The sequence below is a fragment of the Ictalurus punctatus genome, chromosome 19, assembly GCF_001660625.3.
Source record: "Ictalurus punctatus breed USDA103 chromosome 19, Coco_2.0, whole genome shotgun sequence".
NCBI lineage: Eukaryota > Metazoa > Chordata > Actinopteri > Siluriformes > Ictaluridae > Ictalurus > Ictalurus punctatus.
The window spans coordinates 13,119,633-13,136,877 of NC_030434.2; the positions used below are offsets into that span (position 1 = coordinate 13,119,633).

A 17,245-nucleotide genomic window follows, 5' to 3' on the forward strand; every position below is an offset into this window, starting at 1 on the left:
GGACTCCTGTCTTCAAAACAGTTCCACTTTCAACTCATCAGTCCAGAGAACATTCTCCCAAAAGGTTTGAGGATCATCAAATTGTGTTTTGGCAAAATTCAGATGAGTCTTAATGTTCTTCTGGGTTAGCAGTGGTTTTCCATGGATTCCATTTGTGCCCCGTGTCTTTCTGATAGTGGAGTCATGAACAGTGACCTTTATTGATGCAAGAGAGGACTGTAGGTCCTTTGAGGGTGTCCTTGGCTCTGTTCTGACTTACTGGATGAGTAGTTTATGTGCTCTTGAATTAATTTTGGAAGGTCAGCCACTTCTGGGAAGGTTCACTACTGTGTTGAGTTTTCCATTTGGAGATAATGACTCTCACTGTGGTTCTTTGGAGTCCCAGAGCCTTTGAAATAGCTTTGTAACCCTTCCCAGACTGACGTATTTCAATCACCTTCTTCCTCATCATTTCTGGAATTTCTTTCAACTTTGGCATAGTGTGTTACTGCGTAAGACCTTTTAACCAACTTCATGCTGTTGAAAAAGTTCTATTTAAGTGTTGATGTGATTGAACAGGGTTTGCAGTAATCAGGTCTGCTTGTGTCTAGTCCAGCTGAACCCCATTATCAATGCAGTTTCATAGATTTGGGGAATTAGTAACTACCTGGGGGCAAATAAATTTTCACAGAGGCCCAGTTGGTATTGGGTAACTTTTTTGCTTCAGTAAATAACATTCATTTAAAAACTGTACTTTGTGTTTACTCAGGTTGTCTTTGTTTTAATTTCTGAAACAATTTAGTATGCGATATACACAAAAACAGAAGAAATCTTTTTTTAAGGAAATAATTTCCACAAATTATGGCATCAAGAATGAAAGAATAGTAACTTCCTTTTGTCTGCACCGGTACCAGTTAATATAAAAGGTTTCTAGAAGATTTTACTATGTTAATTCTAGTACAGATCTAAGATTGTCTGCACTCGCACTACGATGACGCACCATAAAACCATTTTAACACTGCTGTCTTCAAGCATTTGCTGCTGGCATGTATGACAACATCTAACAACTCCACCCTGCAGTTATATTAGGTACGGATATACATGCATGGTATGTAGCTTAATCCAGTTCAGTAGGCTACATCTCTGTCTCACCCTCCCTCAGCAATGACAGACTTTTGGAGGAAATATCCTTTAGAAGAAAAATGTAAGCGATGCACTTGTATTACCGGTTGTATGACAGTTTATTTAGAAGTGCACACTCACCCACGACGATGTGCAGAGCCGAGGTCACGGGGTCGTTAGAGCCGACCGTCGCGTAGCATATGCAGTCAGTCGAACCTGTTTCACAAACATATTTCACAGGTCAGGCCTTTGCCACAAAACAAATCTAAATCTCCATTTCCCTGAATGTAAAAATATGAAAATCAAATCTCTCGCTTTCTCTGTCCCTCTCACACCTTCTCCCTGCACAATTTAGACGCTGGGACAATCAACCTAGCAATCTGAAAAAAAATGTTAGCCAAATATTAGATATGCCTGAGGTTTTTCGGTTCACGCTTCTGTGTAAGCAAAAAAACAAAACAAAAAAAAAAAAAAAACACAAAACTAAACTTTGTCTCTTCTTTGTGCTGAGAACAATTTAGCTGACTCGCAGAGGCATGGCGGAGAATACTATTAGCAGCGAGGCACTGCTTTTTACAGAGATGAGATTTCAGGCTTCATCCCTCTTCTCTCACTCTGCTTAGTAAATGAAATTCTTCTGTCTCAAATTGCTAATATAAAACCCAGTGAGAGCAGCGGTAAGCACAGAGCTCGCTCCGTCTGGAATACAACCGGGCTGGTTCTTTCAACAATCAAGAAAGAAAGAGCGAGGGCGAGAAGAGAAGTGAAAAAAGGTAAGAAGAATGAAGAGAGCAAAAGGGAGAAAAAAAAAAAAAGAAAGAAGGAAAGTGTGCAGGGGCTGTGATAGACTGGCATCCTATCCAGGGGGTATTCCAGCTTCACGGATAGGTTCCGGATCCACCGTGACTCTGACCTTGATAAAGCCAGAGCTAAAGATGAATGAACGAAGAAAAAAATAAAATAAATAAAAAATGTGTGAAGAAGCAAAAGGTACATGGAAAATAAAAAGATGAATGAAAGAAAGAGCTTAAGAAAACTCTTTGGCGTAGGGACATCATGTGTGCCAGAACCAAACCAAAACGATCAATACAGCAAGCTCTAGCTGTGAGGAAAGAAGAATCATCTCGTTATATTTATTTTCTTCCATTAGCAGTTTAAATCATTCATTCATTCATCTTCAGAAACTGCTTCATCCAGGGTTGAGGTGGGAACACTGGGTGTGAGGCAGGAATAAAAACACAGGATGTCACTCCAGTCAATTGCAGCGTAAGCCTTGTTTATACTTCTGCCTGGCTCCGCACTGTGAGCCTCCATCGACTGAGGGTGCACCTCCCCAAATGGACGAGGCGTTTATACTTGACGCGCTCGGCGTTGTAATATTCTTTCAAACGAAAGGCGGCGACTCGGAGTAATCGTCCTATAAACCAACAGGAAGTAGCTGAGAGAAGGAGAAGTATGTCGAAACAACCTTAGAAAGGCTTACAAACAAGGCATCGAGCGTAGAGTTGCTGAATGCTGAGGAGGAATTGTTGTGTTTGTTGTTGACGATGTTTGTCTTCAGTACACTTCACTAAAAACCACACCCAATAAAACCCAGTAAACCTTGAGATCATCACTTGTCACATTACAACAAAATACAGCTCTAAATATGAGAACATGTGTAAAACTAAATCGAACCGCGATTTTTTAAAAATTCATTTCATTGAGATTATTAAACATAGACCTCTGCTTTCATTAAACAGACTTACTGTTTATTGTAGGCTCATTTTGTAAATGTTAGCAATTACTGTAGACATAAGCAAAAACTAGGAGCTTCCTGCAAATGTCATCTCACATTTACACAATCAGGTGATTATGTTCACCCAGCAGTCTAAACGGCTCTATGTATAAAGACAAAAGAATGAGGTGTAATTACTGTGTATGATGGTGTAGTGTAGTGACTGTGTTTATTTGTGAAGATGCTGATGAATGTAAACATGGGGCACCTCCAAAAAAAAAAAAAAGAAAAGACTTTCAGCTTTGGCTTTATACTGTCAGCATTATGTACAAAGCAAACCAAAATCACTATTTTTTAAAAACCCTTTCCATGAATTTTGTGCCATCTGGCTATGTCCATGTTCCCACATGGATGGATGAGACATGCTTGTACAATCGGACCCTTCGGCAAGAGTCGCCTTGAAGTCACCCGTTTCCGGATCTGGCGCCGCGCAGCAAGTTACAAAAAAATGGCGTGCAAACGGAATGAGCCTCGCGCACTCAACACGCTGGACCGGCCACTCCACGATGGCGTAATTTGAGTGTTCACACACTCATTCACATCTAGGGGCAATTTAGCCACACCACTACACCTAGTGACGCATTTTATGGAAAGAAGAAAGAGGGTAGGACAGAGCAAACCCATGTGAAACGCCACACAGACAGAAACCTAAGTTCAGGATCAAACCCGGGACCACGGAGTTGTGAGGCAGCACCAACACCCTTCCATTAGTACAGAACATGCATACAGTTCATTTAAACTCTTGCACCTGAAGAACAGATTGTAGCAGGACAGATTCTTCTATGCACACTGATAAAGCGAGACTACTGCTAACTTTATCTTAAAATATGATTTGAAGCTGTGTACATTTCCACACTCTGGAGAACAGCACTCCACAGCTCCAAGGCCATTTCATTAATCCTCATTAAAACAGTGTTATCAACACTAATGGGCCCTCAGCAAAAATATGGCAAAGCAACAATGGAAACAAACAAGCACCTCTCTGTCTTTTTCCACTACAGCAAGACGAAGTGCATTGAATCCCCCTGCATTTGAACTAAGATATGGCTTAGTGTGTAGTGGCTAGATAAAGGCCTGCTCTTTGGCAAACCAGCATACCATAATCATCTGTTTCTGTTCTCCAGGTAATGCACGTCACAGCTGTGGAATTTATGATGATGTAGAACGTAGCCAAGTCAAATACATACTTCATGCCTCCAGGGTAGGCTATTAAAAGAAGCCTCCATGTAGTGGGGTAACAGGAAAAACAAGAAAAATAAAGAAGCCCTTTTCACCAGACACCTTTCTTTGCTCTTGGAGCACTCACCTGCAGGAATGATGCCGATACGAAGGCTGCAAGGAATCAGAGGCTCGTCTGAACAGTCCTGGTCCACGCCGGAGTCGCACTGCGTACGGGAGATGAGGCCGTGTATGATTTCGCTGAACATGCCGTCTCCTCCAACACAAACCACCCTGCCGATTAAACGACACTGATGAGTTAACATGCAGAACATGTGGCCAAAAAACAAAAATAAAACTTACACCCACAGGATAAAACAGCAGTCTAACTTTTCTTGGCTACAGAGAGAAAACTCTTGTTTCCTGGCTTAGTTTCATGTACTGCTTGGATGTTATTTGTTATGTAGATATATTTATGTTCGTTTATTCAAGAGATTATGAGACCATAAGCACATAAAGTGAAATTTGCCAGCAGCTCATTTCAACGTTTTATTTTTTAAATTTCGCTGATGCTTAAGCAAAGAATTAAATATGACATAACTGTTCCTATAACAACTGTTATAGGAAATTAATCAGCAACATAGAAGTATGATGCAGACCCAAAGTGATTTCCTACTCATATACCACAGCGATTTACCAATGCCCAAACAATGTACTTATTAAAGAATGCCACATCATACTCTATCTATTTATATAGTTTATAATTGGGAAATGTCCACCAAAAAAAAGTATAAAAAAAAGAAAGAAACTGAATTCCTGTTTCTGCTCTCAAGACTCTCTCATTTAGGAAAACTGAGACTGTTACAAAACAATGACACTGGAGAATACATGTGAAATAAACATGGTCTCCTCATCATATCCGTGTTTACACACATTTGGAGAGTCCACCATACAAGTCGTGTTAGATGTTACCACAGAAATCAACACCTTCTGAGCAAACACAATTAAGAATTCAAGAGTCAAAGGTGATGATGGTAGAGTACAATAACATGGGCATCCTCTACTAGCGTCAACATGAGGGACAAAGGTTACATTTCTTGGAAGTAGAACCAGCAGGGCTCGAAACACACACACACACACATTTTTTTGTTCTTCTACATTTTATAATATTTATAATAAAGTCATCAAAACTCTGGAGTAACACAAATGGAACTATGGGAATTATGTTGTGATAAAAAAATAATAATCAAAAACTAATTAAAATAATTCCATATTTTAGCATCTTCAAAGTAGACGCCCTTTTTGCCTAGAATTTCCAGAAATGTCTTCTTGGCTTTTTCTCAACCGATTTCTTAAGGAATTTCCCTGAGATGCTTTATAAGCAGTATTAAAGGAGTTCACACCGATGCTGGACACTTATTGGCTGCTTTTTGGAATATTTCAATTTTGTGAATAAAATGTTAGTTTTCTAATGAAAGAACGTCGGCACGATTATATTTTTGTCTACGACACCGATTTCACACATTTAATCATACACCCTCAGATCCAAAGATTTTTAAGATCGTGAGAAACATTTCATTCGAGTGTCTTCAAACTTCTGACCGGTAGTGTGTGTATATAATTGTAGTATATACACTACCAGTCAAAGTTCTGATTGGCTGCCAGCCACTGTAGCGGATGGTGGACCCGTCACTGTATCAGCTCACAGCAGGCATATACTGTGTAATAATTAGCGAACGTTTTGTAAAGACATGACAACACGTCGCACCACAGCAATTACTTGCATTCGCACAAACGCTCCCAAATATATTTTAAGGTCACACACATTAACTTCCAGGAGCATATGTGACCAAAACGGTCGCAATTTCGAGCCTTGACCAGGCTAAATGAGTGCTATTTTCTGAAGTGCTGAAATAATTTCCTGATCCAGAAACAGCAATTCCACTCAGAGTCACTTGGCTTCTGGTCCCGTTTTGATGAATGCTGCATATTGAGGTCATCAAAGCTCGTTTTACTCCGTAGCAGGTTCTCACTGGTGCCAAACCATGCTGCAGTGCCAGCAGACTGATGTGCACTGAAATGATAATCTAGTCTTTACTGTGGAAGGGCACATTCCTCACTGGGCAAATTAAGAGCTGCCACATACCCACAGCGCTCTCGGCTAACTGCAACTCACCCGTCGTATTTCTTTAAATCAGCCTCCGTTTTCAAGTGGTCCCTGGCATGATTCGCCCGCTCTGTAACTATGGAAACAAATGCAAAGTTATGGTAACTGTGAGCAGTGAGGAGCAATGGCAGCAATGATACTGACTTTATCTGCAAGTGGTTTTGATGGGTACCAATTAATCCAGCTACATCAAGTGATAAGTCAAAGCTGCTGCAACAAACAAACAAACAAATCTCGACTACACTTCAGTACAAGACTTAGTCAGGACTGGCAGGAGATTGTAAAATACATGTGTCCTAAAAACAGATGACTCACAGAAAGCCTCTTGTGGTGATGGTGACTAGGTGACTAGAGAGCTTATTAAAGCTAGCTTGGCTTCTCTAATCATTCTGTTGCTGCTGTTTGTGAAATGCCAACATGATTTAAAAAAAAAAAAAAAAAACTTCTTTAATAAGCCTTATACAGTTTTATATATATATATATATATATATATATATATATATATATATATATATATATATATATATATATATATATATATATATATATATATATATATATACACATACACACACACACACATGATTGTGTGCTGCTAGTATTCCATTCACCATTTCTCAGCCTATGTGGGGGGAAAAAAAGCATCCTGATTAATAATCTGCTCATGTTTACCAACTATCAGAGCTCCCATTATCATTATCCTGCCTGATGGATAAACCTGTAAACAAAATCATATCCTTGGGAACACTTGGCAGTTACGGCTATTTGCCTACAAATATCTTTCTGCAGAATGTGAACGCTCATTTTTTATTCAAATGTTAATGCAGACGGCTGATGGGCTCACCAATCACGTCAGTGGAAATAGAGGCACGGGAAAAAATTGGGGCTACTTTCTGCTCATAAATCCTTTTCCCGTGGTGTTTCCCTCCATAGGGATTTATGTAGACCAGCAAGTGCTTCGGTCGGATAGCTGCAAATAAGGAGACGTGGAGAAACAACAGGCTTAATTTGTTACACAACAATCTGTAGCCTAGAGTAAACTTCATTGTTTTTTTTGTTTTAAACAAACAAACAAACTTTATCAATTGTGACAAACTGAGACCAAGTTCCTGAATAAATGATTTTTGAATTCTGGATTAACGATTGCAAGTTTCCTAAACCCTACTTAATTATGTAGTCTAAATCTAGCATAATTATTTTACAAAAACATTAATAATATGCATAAATATTATAATCGGTCAACTCTTACATTTGTTATTTTTATACGTGTGTTTATAGCAAAAATGCATATTATATCGGAGAAATAAAGCTTTAAATACAAAACAGACATGTTTCAGATACAGCATGTGACTCAGAATATAATTTATCCCTGCACTGGTCCTACGTCCGTCTTATAACATCCGACTTCTTAAACCAGGTTGTCGTCTTCTCTAGGCTCAGAACACTTCACCGTTTATAAACCTAAACTATAAATGGTTGACTCAGGTGCAAGTCATTTCTAGACACTCGTCATTAAATGTTAACTTTAAACAAGTCCTAACTTAGAACCAGGATAGCTTTCCAGTAAATCCATTTCAAATGGACCAAGCGGTGCAACTTAAACTCTTCTAAACCTGCATCAGTGTGAGATATATGTATATATAGTAATTCCAGAAACCAATAAACGAAATTACACACGCTTTTAAGAAAGTCGACATAATCACTATTCTAGGTCAGCTGCACAAAAGAATGTTAAGGACGTACTCAATAGTGAGAGCTGCTCCCTGATGGCTTGGACCCATTGCAGACACAGTGTCCTATCAGTGCAATGGAGGGTGACTTCACTGCACCGCCAGCGGTGTTTCTGAGTCCTCTCCACATAGGACACTACAGAGAGAAGGTCAGAAACGTTTAAACATGTGTACAGTGCGATAAACACACGATTACATGGCAATCTTTCAGCTGATCTGTGTATTCCTGGATAGATAACACACATTCCTCTTACCACAAAGGGGGTTTATCCCGTTAAAGGAAAACCCAGTGAAAGCATACATATCTTAACACTTCAGTACAGAACATGGAGCATGCATACCTGTGAAAGCGTGCTGGTTAGATTCAGCTACACTTTGTGGAACTTTCTGCCACTTTCCTGTGTCTGTGCTTGGGCAATCTTCCTCCGTCTCCTGGACGGATATGATCTCACACACTGGCACGTAGTGGCTGCCTGCTAAAAGAAAATAAAAGTAAAAACATTATAATCTTTTTTTTTTTTTAAATCACAAATGCAACACACATTTTCAAACTCAAACTTTGGACTTGACTGACAAAAAGGGATTTATCATCACTGAGTAACACAATCCAGATTGTTTAGTAACTAAAACATAGCGGGAACACTGATGTTCCCTCCCCGTGAAAGGACAAGCTGGTGATTGTTGAAACAGACCTCTTGCTGATTTGTTTCCGCATCGGTTACAAAAAAAAAACCCATACATATCTTTGAGAGGATCTGATTATTTAAAATATGCATTATGAAATCTTAGATCAATCTTCTTACTGAGAATGTAAAACAGGCCAGGCTAGTTCTGAAAGAGAGTAGAGCTCTTGTTCACATTCCCTCCTTGTCATAACACCAGTAAAGGCATGATGGTGCATGGTGTTGAACACGGTACTGTGAAGTAATGCTAAACTGAAACCGACTGTGAGCTCGGGCATTCTGCTTGTGATCACAATCGTTCCTCTAAAAACTGCACAATCCACCATCTTTAACATCATGGCTTCTGACCCCCAAAAAACTCATATGCTCTTGAAGAGCAAAGACCAACAGAAGGCTGGCAATTTAAATGACTTATAATCACTTCTGAAGCTCAAAAGCTTAACTCTGCCTCTATAATTGCCTACTTTCACCTTTGTTGCATTGTTCGTCTTCGTCCCTTCATTAGCCACAAAACACTGCATTTCATGCATTTATTCATGCATTTATATCCTCATGTCTTGACTATCGCAATGCTCTCTCCGTTGACTTACCTGCTAACTCTATTGCCATGTATTCAAACTTCCGCTGTGAGAATTTTTACACATACCAAGCGCTCAGCTCTCATCACTGCTATCCTGTCTGAACTTCTCTGCTTACTGCTTTCGTTTCGTATCAAACACTAAATGATCCTGCTTACGTTTAAATCTCTTCACGGTTTGGCACCTCGCTCTCTCAGTGAACTGCTTCTCCCTTACAACCTGATTCACCCGCTCAGGTCGTCCGGGTCCGGACTCTCTGGCCCCAGATCTCGCATCTGTACCGTGGGACGCAGGTCATTCAGCACAGTAGCACCCAAGATCTGGAACTCACTCCCTCTTACTCTTCGCAGCATGACTTCTATCTCAGAGTTTAAATCTAAACTTCCTCAGTGAGATTTGTCCTAATGCGCTGCCATGTAATTGTCTTCACTGATTGTACCATGAGTCTGTCCATGACTGTTCTTTGTTTATATCTGTCCATTACTGTTTATTCGTTCAGGGTTTATGTACTACTGTTTCACTATTGTAAAGTGTCCTTGAGCTCTGGAAAGGTGCTATATGAATGAAACATTATTATCATCATCATCATTATTATTATTAAAGAAATAACTACAAATATGGTTTCTTAGTAAGGTGTTGAGCCACCGTGAGTCACCAGAACAGCTTGAAATGTGCCTTGTCATAGATATTACAAGTCTCTGGAACTGTACTGGAGCGATCAACACTGTTCTTCCAAACCTTCCTCTCTTAACTGGAGGTTTGATGATGACGGCGGTGGAAAGCTTGTTTTTAGCACGTCCGTACAAAATGCCCCACACATGTTCAATCAAGTTCAGATCTCGTGACTATAAAGCTCATAGCATATGATTTACATCATTTTCATACTCATCAAACCATTAAGTGAGCCCATGTGCCCTGTGGATCGGACAGAATCATTCTGGTGAAGACAAATACATACATACATAAATAATAGAAAGGATAGAAAAGTTTCATCACAAGATAGAAGAAGTTTGTACTGATTTGCAGTGAAGCTTCACTCTAATGGGACAAGTGGACCCAAAGCATGTCAGTTTAATCCTACAGCATAACAGAGCCACTAGTTATTCCTTTAAAGGGTCACCGACTGCACATTAAGAGTCTCTCACAGTCTAACATCTTGAACATGGAAGGTAAAAATATCACCTCGAAGAATTTTTATATCTTTTAACATCCAACTCGCATGGTCTAACCGTCGTCACAAACTGCCCTTATAAAACATTGTCTTTTTGATTCTAGTGTTCTTTATATAATGTCTCTCTTTTCTCAGTTACGACATCCTGGCTTCAGCAATCATGACATATCAGGGCAGTAAACAATGCTGAAAGAAAGGAAATGCCACATAACAATGCTGGACATTCCACTGGAGTCTAGCGAATGCTTTTCCTCTAGGGTGCTCTTCAGTCATTTTGAATAAACTCAAAATTGACTGATGGGACATACTGAATCTATATGATGTGGCAGTATTATACTATTACTCCAGCTAAACGTTATCAATAGAGAGAGTGAAGGTTATGATCCATAAAAAGATTCCTGACCTCAGGTTACCTTTAATGTCTTGCGTGTTATCGAAGGAAGATCACAAATGTGTATGTGCACATACATACACACACACATACATATATACATACACACATACCCTTCCATTCTTACCTTCAGGTGTGGAACAACATGAACATGAGAAACCTGTTTGTTAATTGTTTTGTAATGAAATGTTATGCTGGTTGTGCAAGTATACAACAGCTGCTTTACAATGCATGGAAAAGACCATTTTAAAACAAGAATGTATTAAGAGATTTTCATTACCAATCATATTCCACTTATCAGCTATAGGACGGTCATGAAATTTCGATGTTACAATGAATTTACATGGGAGCTTTGACTTGCCCAGTGTGCTAGCTGATAAAGTTGTAATTTGTCCAGCCCTGATAAACTAGATAAAGCGTATTCATGCCATTTGTCCTGTGCACATTGGACCTAAGCCTCATTAGCGTTTACTGTCAGCAACCTTGAGTTCACAATGCACTATTCCTAGTCACATTTAAGTTCCCCCATAGAGGCATGCAGATTTAATGATGTGCTTTGTTCATCTCACTTCTTGTGAGACTTGGACTGGGACTCCTGGCCTGATGTGCTGCTGTGTGTGTCTATGGCAGGAACAGATCATTAAAAGAACAAGTAGAAATTGACGCCAACAGCACTGACAGAGACGTCTCCACTACCAGCAAGTCAGGTCCTTCGTGTTACTAATTTGTATGCCTGAAATACCCTTAAAATATACAGTGTGCAAAAACTACTCAGTTATGGCTTGGAAAAAACAACAACCCAGTCTGTGGCATGACCTGAAAACTGCTGCACCCCAATGTTCATTGCATTGAGGAATAGGAGAAAACGCCGAAATCAAAATGCACAAAATGATCGAATCTGTGACTGCTGCAAAAGGACGACGCAGAAGTACTGACTCTGAGGAGTGAAGGAATACTTATCAATTAAGTTTTTTTTTTTTTTTAATAATTAAAAGGACATCTAAATTTGTTTTTATTTATTAACTATAAAGTGACTTCAAAATGAGCAGAAAAAAATTCTAAAATACATTTAAATGTGATGCTACAACACAGCAAAAACAGAACTCATCACTAAAGGGTGAATACGTCCTGGAGGCACCGGACTTCAATGACGAAGAAAACTACTAAAGCAAACTTATTACAGATCTTTGACCAGGGGTCTTCAATCTTATCCACGAAGGGCCGGTGTGACTGGTGTGGCAGATGAACTGATTTACACAAGTGGAATCAGGTATGGCTCGGCTTGGCTGGAATGAAGACCTGCAGCCACAACGGCCCTTTGCGGATAAGAATGACGACCTCTGCCTCGGACCTTCACCCTGTTCGGATCCACTTCAAAATGTAATCCGGAGATATAGTAATAACCGGTTTTAAATAATAACAAAAACCTAACTTCTGGAGAGATCATACAAACGAGAATCTCAAACGGACGGACAGACAGACAGACAACCCGAGTGGCAGAGGCACAAAATATTCAGCCATATAAATGATATGTAGAAGAATGTTAATTATTAGTCATGCGCTTAGTGATTGAAAGATCTCAAACATAAGGGGTAACATTCAGGAGTCGCTGCAAGTTCTTAAAACCAACCAGCTTCTCATCTCTCCGTTTCCATTTCCAGCGATGTTCAAGGTCACATTAATTACTCCAGCACAGAAGTTGGGATTCTGAGAACTCAGATTTCATCATAAAAAAAAAGCAAATTACATGGAAATTTTTGCCTTGGATGCACATCGCATGGGGGCAAACATCCACTCAATTTATCGATCTTTCTAAAGAAGCTCCAGGGATTTGACGGTCTACAATAAAAAAACGGATGTAAAATATTTACTGGCAGCAGAACCTCGTTTACAGCGGTGGTTTGAAAACAAGTCGGTGTTGTTGGCAGCATTAAACAGGGCTGCGGTTTTGTAAGAAATATAAGACCAGGCTCGGGCTGCATCACCAGGGAGATGCAAGCTCGAGCAGGCTTGTCACGTGAATGGCAGGCAGATGCAGACAGTGCACGTGAGCTCATCGCGGGAGCTTACATAACACATTGCCCTTCCATGAGAGCCTTGTTTGAGCAGCCGCACATGTCGTTCGTCCAATGCACGGTGTTATCCCTGGCCAAACATTGGGTTAGCATGAAACGCCCCTTCACAAATAAGGTCCCTTTTATTCTACATGACGTATTCTGGAAGGAGCTTCACGTGCAAGATGGGGAGTTCGGCTACATTAAACAGACATTGTGACGAGCTGGATCTATTTTTCCAGACCTTAGTTGGGTTAGTTAGTCCAATCGACCCTTAGCAGTAGTAATTACTTGGACACGGTCATCATGGTATGCATGAAAATGACACAAGCAAATGTAAAAGGACCAAGGTTTTCTTAAAAATCTTAAAGTGAATCAGCAACTACACCTCTTACTTTTATTTATCATACTCCATTGGGTTCTTAGCAAGGAAAGGATTTATTGCAAGCGGACGGTAAGTGTTGTAGCAACTAATAAGATCATGCAGATGATCTAAATCCTGGATCACTGTCCAAGGTTAACCCATGACTCACACTGCTAAGCATGGGAGTGCCAGCTTACCCAACTTCAACAAACAGCCCCATAGTGCTCAGTTTTATTTGTGTTGGATTTCACTTGAAATGAAATGCACTCAAGTTCGGTACTATCCCGAGACCTCTTCTGCTTTTGGGTTTTGGTGGAGCTGATTTTTTCCTTCCCCCACACAAGTTCAAATGACGTGTTTGTCTGACCAAATAAAAGGAACTAGAAAGGCAGAAAACACCGAGCTGAATAACCAACATGTCTGACATCACCATTATACTGGCAATGACTAACATTGATGGAAAATATTATTTGACTAATGAACTTGTGGTTCAGGAAGAGCGTATCAGCTTCAAAAGCCAGACTATTTTGCTAATCAAATTGTAGGTTAGAGAAAATGATCAAGCAAAGATAAGGAGCTGGAGTGTTCTGGGAAAATGAGGGCCCTTCACAGTAGCGCTTCATGTCAAATGACAGTTTGCACTACAGAGGTCAATGCGAGCTTAAAAAGACCCTTGAGGACTGGCAGGACCGTTATTTAAGATGACCCATTATTGAAATATGGTAGAACAATTTCTTTTCATTACCAGCATTATGTATAAGTGAATGTAAAGAGGTTTGAGCGTAAAGAGGTTGAAGTGCATTCAGACAAAAGTCACCGCTTGATGCACGTTATTCTACTTACATTTCCAAATCATCACACACATGAAATAACTGTGTTTATGAGCAACACTCTTGTATCCCAATACAGTCACTATACTTCCTCTCAGGCCCTGCTCAGCCTCTGTATTATCATCCGCCTCGGTGATCTGATCACACGCCGACAGCTGAGACGGATAGACATTCACACCTGGGTTTTCCAGGTGTCTCGACTGCATCTTTAGTGACCACATGCTCAAATTTCATCCGCAGCTGGGTTGCCAAATATGCCAAAAAAGCAATTCAAAGTAATTTCAAATCCAAACAAGAAAAACTAATCTAACTAAGAAATCAGATGGCATTTACTAATTAAAATGTCAGGCTCTTAATTCAGTTGATAAAACCTTTAATCATACTTTCCTCTCACTGTGGGGCATTTTGTGAAGGATTTGCTCATCTAAATCACGGTTCATCTGATTTCAAGCGTCACACGCAAAAAAAAAAAAAACCTAAATAAAATGCGAGCTGCTACACAGGAACAGCCTGCAAACATATACTGTCAAATATCTAATATATAAAAACACTACGCCTGTACTGGAGCTTACATACTGTATATAGTTTGCGCTTCTAGAACGTGTGTGGAGATTTGCAGTGGTGCTTGAAAGTTTGTGAACCCTTTAGAATTGTCCACATTTCCATATAAAAATACGACTTTAACCATCAACGGATTTCCACACACACATCCTAAAAGTAGACCAAGAGAAACCAATTAAACCAATGAGACAAAAATATTATACTCGGCCATTTACTTATAAGGGAAAATGATCCAACATTACATATCTGACCGTTTGTGCACTCAATGGCTTTTGACCTCTCGATTCTGTCCAATAATATCATGTGTTCTTTAATAACACCAACACACTGTAAAATCGGCCTCTTCCAAGCCCTATACACTACCAGAAAGTCCATCATAGCAAAAAGTCTTTCAGTGTATAGGAACAATGTGATACATTCACTTGTAATGAAGCAATACTAAAAAAAAAAAAAAAAAAAAAAAAAAAAAAAAAAAATATATATATATATATATATATATATATATATATATATATGCCATTTTCTAAAACCGGCCAGTTTGTCTTGTATAATTCATAGATCACAAATCACAAGACGAGTTACTTCCTGTTCTTTGTGTTATATAAACACAAATCTCTTTTCTTCACTCCTATGACGCTGAAGTTCTTCTCTTTTTTGAAGAGAGACAAACAATATGTTACTGAGAACAATGTCTCATTACAGAGAAGCAGGAAAGTGTAAAGTCCTCGGTCCTGAAACTTGCTGACTGTTACAAAGACACTGACATCCGAGACTCCTTCTATGTGTGTTACGTAAACATATTCTAACGGGAAGTTTAACCATATCCATGATTGCATGTCATTCTTGGTATATAAGACATCGTTAACAAGTCCCTGTATAAGAAAGGATAATGTGTAAGAACAAGAGCATTAATTTAAACCCTCCTGACTAGGCTTTTTTTTTAATTTTTTTTAAAAAATACTATAGGGATGTAACAGGGCGCATCTCTGAACAGATCAAGACGCGTTTGACCCTGTTCAGACCTGTCTTTAGTGCTGTCCACTGAAATGCCTCTTAATACCAAGTCTGAATGGGGCCTTAATAGTCAAAGCCTTTCAGTGTTCAAGTTTCCAAGTAATTTAACAAAAGCCAGGGCCTCTACAGTACCTAGTCGAGGAAGGAAGAAGCACAGCCCCGGGAAAAGATACGTGTAGGCTTTGAGAGGAAAACTAATCCAAGTAGTACAGTGTACTCTTGTATTCAGTGCCACTGGGTTCATTGTGACTTTTCTATGGCACTGTAAAAACCTATTATCACTACACACACGTATAATGTTTCCCATGAACACGGTTAGTGTCACAGTGAACCTCAGGCTCTCGGGTTGTATTCCAGATATCTCAATGCTCGTTTGTGTTATGGGACGTATTCCTAAACTGACCGGGACTGGACGTTTCGTGTCCTGAAGAAGAACAGCTGATGCCTTCACTAATACATATGTTCCACATGACACTATCATTATAATATATATATATATATATATATATATATATATATAGATATATAGATATATAGATATATAGATAGAGATATATAGATATAGATATAGATTATATAATAATAATGATGGTGTCATGTGGAACATGGCTGATGACTTTCATTCAAGATTTCTGTGTCTCAGTTCTGAAGGTCTCTAGTTTGTGTCACAATGTACCAGAATGATGTTTTGCGCATTCCTGATCACCCCGCTTTTTCGTCCTCACTCTCTCTCCCTCTTGGTTCTTCTTCTACTCTTATTATCAGGTAGACTAGACGTCTTGTAGTTCTTGTGTCACTCGAACATACGTAATAGATGTTCTGATTTTATCTGTGATCTGTTCCAATTGACATTTATCATTCTTTATCAATATTTCTGTGTGTGTATATACACACACACTATGCTTTCTGTATCATTAAACTGAGAAGCTTTCACTGAACCATGGTGTCGGCGTGATTTCTTCCCAAGCTCGGATGAGAAATCAGCCAGCGCAGGGTCCAAATTCTAGTTCTGTGACTGGAATTGGACAAAGGCCTTAACACTGGCTGACAAAGTATTGCTCAGATAGACAGGGCCTGAAATTCACCCTGTGGCCAACATCTAAACACATGTGAAAAGGTACACAGGGAAATGCTGGGTCACATGTTCACAATCAGTACGTTTACATGGAGAACATAGATCTGATATTAACCCGATACTCTCATTAAGAAACTAGCATGTAAACAGCGATTACTGATTACCTTAATCCGATTAAAGTCATACTCGAAGTAAACACAAATTGAATTAAGACGTGGAGTATTCCTGCTTTAGTCGCATGATGGACGTGTATTACAAACACGTACACACCTTAATCACACTATTAACATCGTGGGGGAAATTTTCACACGTTTTGCGACAGGACACAATCACACACGGCAGTGCTCAACCATTTGAAGGCAAATAAGAGAGCACGGCTGCGTCCCAAACTGCGTACTTACCTACTATATAGTAGGAGAAATACAAGCATCTCGGCTACTATAAAGTAGGTAAGTACGTGGTTTGGGACTCAGCCCACGGCTTCAAGCCGTCGTCTATTTGCACGTACAGCATGACAAATAATTAACCGCACTTGAAACGTTCATAAATGAAAACTGAAACACACAGAACTGTATACGTTACCATAACGAA

At 39.5% G+C, this 17,245-nt stretch overlaps 1 protein-coding gene across 2 annotated transcripts in view; it reads right to left on the reverse strand.

Moving 5' to 3' along the window:
* Positions 1-17,245, reverse strand: part of cerk (ceramide kinase) — a 30,362-nt gene that overhangs the window by 11,868 nt on the left and 1,249 nt on the right. The window contains exons 2-7 of one of the 2 annotated variants that reach the window (XM_017494526.2): positions 8,275-8,406; positions 7,947-8,069; positions 7,048-7,173; positions 6,213-6,279; positions 4,185-4,330; positions 1,243-1,317 (exon numbers count right to left, since the gene is read on the reverse strand). In XM_017494526.2, coding sequence (XP_017350015.1) covers positions 1,243-1,317; positions 4,185-4,330; positions 6,213-6,279; positions 7,048-7,173; positions 7,947-8,069; positions 8,275-8,406 — 669 coding nt within the window. Of the gene's footprint in view, positions 1-1,242; positions 1,318-4,184; positions 4,331-6,212; positions 6,280-7,047; positions 7,174-7,946; positions 8,070-8,274; positions 8,410-17,245 lie in introns of both variants that reach the window. The other variant, XM_017494525.2, reaches the window with a different exon arrangement.